The 7,725-nt window shown below is 36.0% G+C and overlaps 1 protein-coding gene across 1 annotated transcript; it reads right to left on the bottom strand.

Annotated features, from left to right (window-relative positions):
* Positions 1-1,036: 1,036 nt before the first annotated feature.
* On the bottom strand, positions 1,037-5,737 carry LOC104611398 (protein MANNAN SYNTHESIS-RELATED 1-like). The gene is made up of 6 exons (XM_010278421.3): positions 5,296-5,737; positions 4,297-4,438; positions 4,116-4,183; positions 3,129-3,214; positions 2,143-2,713; positions 1,037-1,624 (listed from the first exon to the last, which is right to left on the bottom strand). Exons 1-6 carry the CDS (start codon positions 5,395-5,397, stop codon positions 1,352-1,354), a joined length of 1,242 nt encoding a protein of 413 aa, XP_010276723.1. The 5' UTR covers positions 5,398-5,737; the 3' UTR covers positions 1,037-1,351.
* Between the last annotated feature and the right edge of the window lie 1,988 nt (positions 5,738-7,725).

Genomic DNA, 7,725 nt, shown 5'->3' with positions numbered 1-7,725 from the left:
TCAAATTAAATCCGATTGGTTTGTAGCTGTAGAGCAGATTGTGCCAGATGAGATGAGCTATCTTGAGTAGGAAGTTAGGCCAGGCTGAGTGATGATGAGCCTATGGCCTAACTTCAGCAAATTTCTCCAAAATTTTCATCCAGATCTGACTTAGAGCCCGATTGAGAGGGCTTCTGCATTGATTGAGCCGCTTTAAAGAAGCTATCTAAGATAGCTTCAGGGATAAAAATTTCATCACATATCCGCCAATATATATCTTATCGGAGCCTTTCCAATACACTTCTACGGGGGGTGTTTTGGGTTGGCGAGTGGTTCAGGGGTAGACTGGCCTTAAACCGGCCCCTTTGAACCAGTTTCAAAAAACAACATAAAAAAACCTACCGGCATATCGGCCTATATTGATGTTTTGAACCTTGAATAGCTTCACTGGAAAGCCAATTTTACGACTTGTACAATTCAGCTTTTCGGATTTTTACTAAAGATGGTTTCATAGTGTTCTAGGTTTCTCAGCTTATATAATGCCATTAGCCACTGCATGAAAACCCTCCCAAATGGGCACACTTGGCATTAGACTAGGGGTTGTTGGCCTGTTGGGCTCATGGTTGTATTAGTGGTTTGTCTAGTTGATGAACATGCTACAATGGAACCATGGTTTTGTAGCTGCTGCTGTTGCTGGTTCGTCACACAAACAATACTCACGTATTTTATGAACCATGTTTTACCAAGAAAAGAATATTTTTGGACTATGAACAGAATAACTTTTTTTAATGGCACTTTCATTTTCAAACAAAAATTGTTATGGTTCTGAAACTATACCATCATTTTTTACAACCACGAACTGAACACCACCTAGGTCAATCCCACCAACAAACTGCCTGACCAAGTCCTCTCTTGTTTCTTATGTGGTCCATGACTGTTCTGGTTCTAACAATCGAGAAGCATGAGGGTTAAGATTAAGATATTCATAGGTAGAATCTAACAAATCAATACTGCAGATTTAATCATAAGAGATAAGAAGAAGCTTAGGCAAGAACAGTAGGAAAGAAGTAAAAACAACTATTGATCATAAATTTTTGGTCGAATCATACAAGTAATCAGTTCCGTACAAAGAAACAGATATAACTTAAAACCTATGAAGTATCTAATATAATTAATGCAATACAGAACAAACTTACATTCATTTGGCGCATAAATATCAAATACTGGGTCTGGGTACTTAGACCTGACATGAAAGGAAGATATGATGCAGAAAAGCAGCTAAAAACTTTAACAAATCTTTATTTCCAAGAACTACATGAGAAAAAAGAAAGGCTGCATAAGAAACTTTTTCTCAGATTCTCTTAATGGAATGTCAGCAGAAACAGGAATACACAAAATGGTTCCTCTTAGAAACATATGATGAGATGAAATCACTGGCAGAAGCAGAAGAATTAGATACTTGAGCTGGAATGAGTATTTGAGTCTTGCCAGAGGTGATTCTCTTTCCAGCAACATTTGCATAGAAGAGGCCAGAGATGGCAGGAACAAAGACATCACTCTGAGAACAGATATAGAAGTCAATTGCACTCTCTAAACTTCCCGAGTTAAGGAACTTGTACTTCTTTTCTGCTGGCATTATATTTTCCTGCAACAATTTCAAAATCCACAGGTTGCTATTAAGTTAAAGATTGTATAACTAGCAACTTTAAATGAGAGAAACATGTAATGTCATTTCAGCCTAAAAAGGGTACTCCATACTCCATAGAATACAACTAGTAGTAGAAAATTAAATACAAAAGATGGCTAACAGTAAGAAAGGTTTTCATATAATTCTATGGTTAAGATGGCTACCATAAACCTACAAAGCCTTAATAATGCAGGAGAAACCAGTGCCTTGTATACATGCACTACATGGCATATTGTATATGGCATGGGCAACCATCATGATTAAAATGATTAAAACACCAGTTAAAAGAAGCCTCAGATTTTTCTCTCTTCCATTCTTTAAGTATAAGCTTCTTAGTCAGATATCTATATCATCTACTGCGTATGGATACCACTCATTTTTTGTCATATTATATGGAAAAGTATTTATAAGATGATTTTAAATGCCATTGCAATAGAAAATGTAGGTTAATGGTTAGGATGCAGAGAATTTCTTACCTTTGTATATACATTTGGAAAGATTTCCTTCAGAGCATCAAAACTGCTGTGCCACCAAGACTGAGTCAAATAAATTGTAGTGCCCCTGCTAAAACCAATTTTTCTCAAAAACTCGCCAATCTCCTGTGCATTATAACAACTTTTCTTTCCACTTCCTTGGCAACCCTTTGACTCCAGCATCTCCACTCTCAAGTCCACTGCAATGAATTGACCATCTGACTTCCGACTCAAGGTTCTTAGCCTCCCAACCATTGAGTCCACTACTTCATGAACCTCAGGTTGCAATTTCAGAGTATGAAACATTGCCAGGCATGCAATTGAATCTGAATCCTTCTTCTCTTCTGTCTTTTTCATGTTTACGGATGGAAAGTAAGTGACAAGCCTCAAAGTGCCCGTTGTTCTGAATATTGGTTCAATCTGTTCTTCTATAAAGTCTTTAGTTACCCAATTTGGTACCTTCACAACAGCAAGTTTTCCCTTAGATATTTGAGCAGGCTGGTCCTTTGATATTTCAATCACTCCATCCAAGCTTTTTACAAACTTCTCCACATCATATATTTCTTGGAAGTTCCTGTAAGTGATTCAAATATTGTAATTTCAGGACTTAGCATCTAATTGTTCCATGTACGCCATTAAAGATTCTGTAGAAGGAAAATTAACAAGGACAGTAGAGGGGAAAAAATAGGAAGCATATTTGCTAGTCAGGTTAATTCAGGGTAATACGCCCAAGAATCTTCCATGTAACATGATGCTTTCAGGGTTATAAGGGGCCAAATGTTCTTCTTGTCAACGTCTCCATTCATGAAGAAATGTTCAGCATAAAAGAAATGCATTGGGTTGAATCTGGAATAGATCCAATCACATCTAGATCCACATAAGAATGGAGAAATGAATTTGAATGTGGCAATTTAGAAGATTTTATCTAATGAACAGTTGCAACTTAGAAGATTCAAATGTGGCAATTTACAGTTATTTCTTATACAAACCTCTTCTCACCCAACTTAGTTCCCCTGATGTCTGGGAGCACTAATGTAGCTCCCAGATATCTTGCAACAACCACTGCATCAACAATCTGATCAAATAAAGATAGCAGTTAGAAAAACATATAAATTTTGAAGGAAAGTTGATAACCATAATGGATATGGAAGGCATGCCGAGAAAATAGATACCATGTATTAATCCAACTCATGAGCAAAGACTTCTCATACAAGTTACACTTCTCATACCGTGTATTAATCCAACCATGCAGTTAGACTGCATGGTTGAATGCTGTAACATTCAACTTAGACCAGCTAGATTGCATGGTGAAGGGGAAGATGATGAAAAGATTACAGAGCACAAAAGTACTAGCTAATAAGTCAGAAACTACACCATCCTCCTAATGAAATTAGAAAAACACAGAACTAATCATGATCAAACAAGTCATTGCATGAATGAATTATCAAGAATAACATGATTTAATGTCCAACTAAATAAACTGCCTAATGGGATAAATCTAAAGTACATGATAAGTTATCAGTTTACAGAACAGTACCAGCGCAAATGGTTCAACTGAATTGTATTAAGCCTTGCTTCTAATTTCTACAGATTATCATTGTAAAAAGGACCTCACGTAACTACTTTTGAACCAAATTTAAGACAATCATTACTTTAGCTTCTCAGGAGAAAAAAGGATAAACTCATCCAATTGAACGATCAATAGTATCAACCTTATAAGCCATTAATTTTAATTTTTGGACTCTTTGCCATAGCTTCAACAAATGGATTAAATAGTTATGATAATCTGAGGTTGACCCTGAGAAACATTATTATCCAGTGAAACCATGCAATGGTGTTCTAACCTCCTTGCTTCCTTGAATGTGGGCTTAAGCATAGAAAATGACTATGGTTGTTTTTCTTGCACTTCATAAACATAAATTTCAAGTAGCAATCATGATTCAAACACAACGATCAAGTAGAAGCACATTGCATACCTGTGATATATGGTATTCAGGACCATTGGTCAATGAGAATGTGATAAAACCTTTAGACCGCTCGTCCTCTTCTCCACCCCACAAAGGAAAAGATAAAGAAATGCAAAAACAGAGACACAACATAGATAAGTTTAAGAAGACACTATGGCTTTTGTTAAACATCAAATGAAAAAGAACTTACTTGGTTCTGGTTTACTCCAACAAGGTTTTAGCTCTGGACTGTCCTCCTTCCAAGGCGCATTCCCAACCTTAGCAAGTGATACATGACGTTGGTCTGTAACCCTATCAAACTGGTCACCTGATGTCCCAGGAAGGGTTACCTTCTGCAAAAAATTTATACCATAGGTAAACATTCATCAATGATTTCACTTCATCAAACTTCAAAAAAGAAAAGAGTAAATTCATTAGCTTCATATGCTCTTAATTAAGACTTATATAAACACATCTATCTCATTGCAGGTGAACTGAGTAAACCGTAACTTAATAAATAAAGAACAAGTGTAAAGACAAACGCTTCATAATGCACAGCCTTCCCTTGTGTTGTTAAAGGAGAGGGGAAAGAGGAAAAGATGTACATATAGATACAAAAGAAAAGATTTAAATCTGAACACAAATACATGTATGCACAAATGAAAAGCAAACTGAAGAAATCTGGGCTTGCATATATAGGTAATACTCTGTAACTTCAGAAGACAAATTCATTCTGCTAAAATAAACTAGAGGGAAAGGGAGAGAATGCAGTTGCAGAGTACAGAGAGCTTCTAAGATCCGTTATGGATAAGCAAACAGAATGATAATATCACTAATAAAGCCAACATCGATTGCCGACACAACTTATTGCAACAGCAGCAACAACGAATCTTAACAGAAACATGTCCAATCAACCCAATTATCTAAATGAAATTGAACTTGCATTCAACAAAGAACAATTGGAGACGTAAGATATTAAATAGTCAATGAAAAATGGAGAACAACAATATAAGTAAAATTTGGTGAGGATTCCTTATCCCATTAGTGTTATAGAGAATCACCCATTAGAGATAGCAACAGATCAACCGAAATGAACAGAAATTCATCTTCAAGGAGAAACAGATACTTATTCCAAAAACAAAAGGAATCTAAGCAGTAATTCAAGTAGAAGAAGAATTCGACTTAAATTCCACTATCAGTTGTTACTTACTTCAACAGGATCAAAATGATCTCTCTTTATCATGTTGACAATCAGGCCAAACATAGTCAGAGTAAGGAAAGCACTAAGAATCTGCTTAGGATCCACTGCCATTTTCAGATCTAAACCAAAAGAGACCAAACTCAAAAACCTCAACACTGTCACTTCCACTATCACTCTCAGATCTCTGCCCTAAACATCTTCATTTCCAACCTCTGCCGACACTCTAATAATCCAGCCCAACTAACCAAGATTTGAAGAAAAACCAAAAACTTAGTTCAGATCAAGACAACCTAGACAGCTCACCAGGTAGAGAACAAGAAACCCAGAAAAGAAACCCAGAATTGAGAGAGTTTAAATGGCGAATTAACAGGTTATTGTAGATTTTCGACGCCTCTTTCTTCGGTTTGTTCAGCAATATACGACACTAAAAGGAGAAAACGATAGACTGCCCGAAATTGTAATATAATTAAATCCAGATTAAAAAAATTAAACATGTTTTTTTTTCAAATAAACAATTGATTTTTTTTTTTATTTTCTTCAATCTCTATTTTTTTCGAGTGATCAATGATGGAGAATGAAGGAGACTGGGACCAAGGCAACTTGTAAATTGTAATTGTGAAGTCTGAAATCTGAAGTGCACTAATTTAATAATTACTGTGAGTTTTTCCTAAATACTATTTTAGAACAAGACTTCTGAACTTTATATTTGTCTAATCAAGCTTTAATTAGGGTTTCTGGTTTTTGACTTAATCGAGCTGTGTATGGCAGTTTGTTTGAGAAAGCACCGAGATTAGCGGGGTTTTACAGTCCACAGATTTTTCCGATTTACCAGCTTGAGAGAAAATGACATACGGTCCACCGGATGTCCGAACTACCCGACCGACAGACCCTGAATAATAAGAGTCGGAATCTGCTGCACGCCTGTCTGTGTACAACGTGCTACCTAACCAATCACGAGTGAACACGCCTGTCTGTGTTTTGTATATCTGGGACCATCTACGTGCTCTCTCGTGATTGGTTTACATGACAAGTGATTGACGGCGTTGCCTGGATCTCTTGCCCAGGAGAACCCTGTCCACGTTTATTGTAGCCATACATGGAGAACATCTTTATCCTCTGCATAATATTATGCAAGGGGAGATATTTCCAATTCATAGGGGGTGGTGTATCGTGGGCAGGGTTCTCGTGAGAGAACAATATATTGGAATATAATATCCTTACCTCCTAAGCTTTTATAACCATGAAAAAGAACCCTCGTTTAAGAAGTCAAATTTTATTTGACGCTTGTTATTTTATTTGAGTGTGAGTAATTGTAAAAAATAAATAAATTTCTTTATATACGTATAAAACATTTTTAAATCTCAATAAATTTGATTAATTATTCAAATTCAAAATTGACTTAGCATCTATTTGGCATTGATGTCGTTGTTCCAGAAAACGGTGACACATCAGCGTTACGTCGAAAAAAATGGTGTTTTAGAAAACGTATGTTTGTTTGGAACCATTTTTCTATAAAAACCGGTGCTCCAAGCCACGCATTGGAAATTGGGAAGGCATAGCTTGGAGAAACGTTGAATTTGGTGTTTCCTAAAGCTGCAGCTCATTACTGTCAATAAGGACATGATGTGGCATTGGATAATAGGTACCAGTGCTGAAAACGTTTCCTGGAGCATTGGTACCAAACATAAAACATTGTTGTTGCTTCAGGAAACTCCTACCTGACAGCAACGTTTCCAAACAAAAAAAAAAAAAAAAAAACATCGTTTTCTTAAAAAATGATTCTTCCAACCCATACATCAGCAGCACTATATCTGTAGCATCAAGGTCAAACATATACTTGTAAGTTTGGCTTGAAAATTTTGTGATTTCAAGCTTCAAATCAAACTCGAACTTATCAAATATTTAGTTGAACTAAGCCAAACCATGCTGAAAGTTCAGCTTGGCTTGGTTCAATTGGACCTCTATCTAGTAGATCCAATATCAAATAGTGGGGTCTAAGCGGACAAGTTTTAATCGGGTTGAACACCTAACTACATTAGCAGTAGATTACTGAATGGAAAATAAACCTATTAGGAGAAGTAAATGGGTCTATTTTTATAATAAATTATCAATTAGATATTACCCCTTCATCACCAATTATGGTTGTCAATCGGTTTAGTCTGGTTCAGGACAGGGTGTCAGTCTTGAACCAATTCTCAATTGGGACAAAATCATAGACTCATAATCGTCCCGATTATTTATCTAGATAATTGGGTCTGACTCAAATAGACCCAATCATATTAACATCTATAATTATGTATATAACAACTTGGAACTTGAGTTCTGATGATATAACCTTAATAAAAATGAGAGTAGAATAGTAAATTATTTATATTTGGGTCTTAATCAATTTAAAACAAGAATAGAAACTGGCCCAATTATTAATCAAGACTAAATCAT

The sequence above is a fragment of the Nelumbo nucifera genome, chromosome 8 (assembly GCF_055504915.1).
Source record: "Nelumbo nucifera cultivar China Antique chromosome 8, China Antique-T2T, whole genome shotgun sequence".
In the NCBI taxonomy this organism is placed as follows: domain Eukaryota; kingdom Viridiplantae; phylum Streptophyta; class Magnoliopsida; order Proteales; family Nelumbonaceae; genus Nelumbo; species Nelumbo nucifera.
The sequence above is the reverse complement of the archived record's forward strand: the minus strand, read 5'-3'. Positions and strand labels throughout refer to the sequence as shown.

Excerpts from the sequence above, each read along its gene's own strand:
- LOC104611398 (XM_010278421.3), bottom strand. The coding sequence starts at position 5,397 with ATGGCAGTGGATCCTAAGCAGATTCTTAGTGCTTTCCTTACTCTGACT. Across the intron at positions 4,439-5,295 it reads ATCATTTTGATCCTGTTGAA|AAGGTAACCCTTCCTGGGAC; the intron begins GTAAGTAACAAC and ends AATTTTTTGCAG. Across the intron at positions 2,714-3,128 it reads ACTAAGTTGGGTGAGAAGAG|GAACTTCCAAGAAATATATG; the intron begins GTTTGTATAAGA and ends AATCACTTACAG.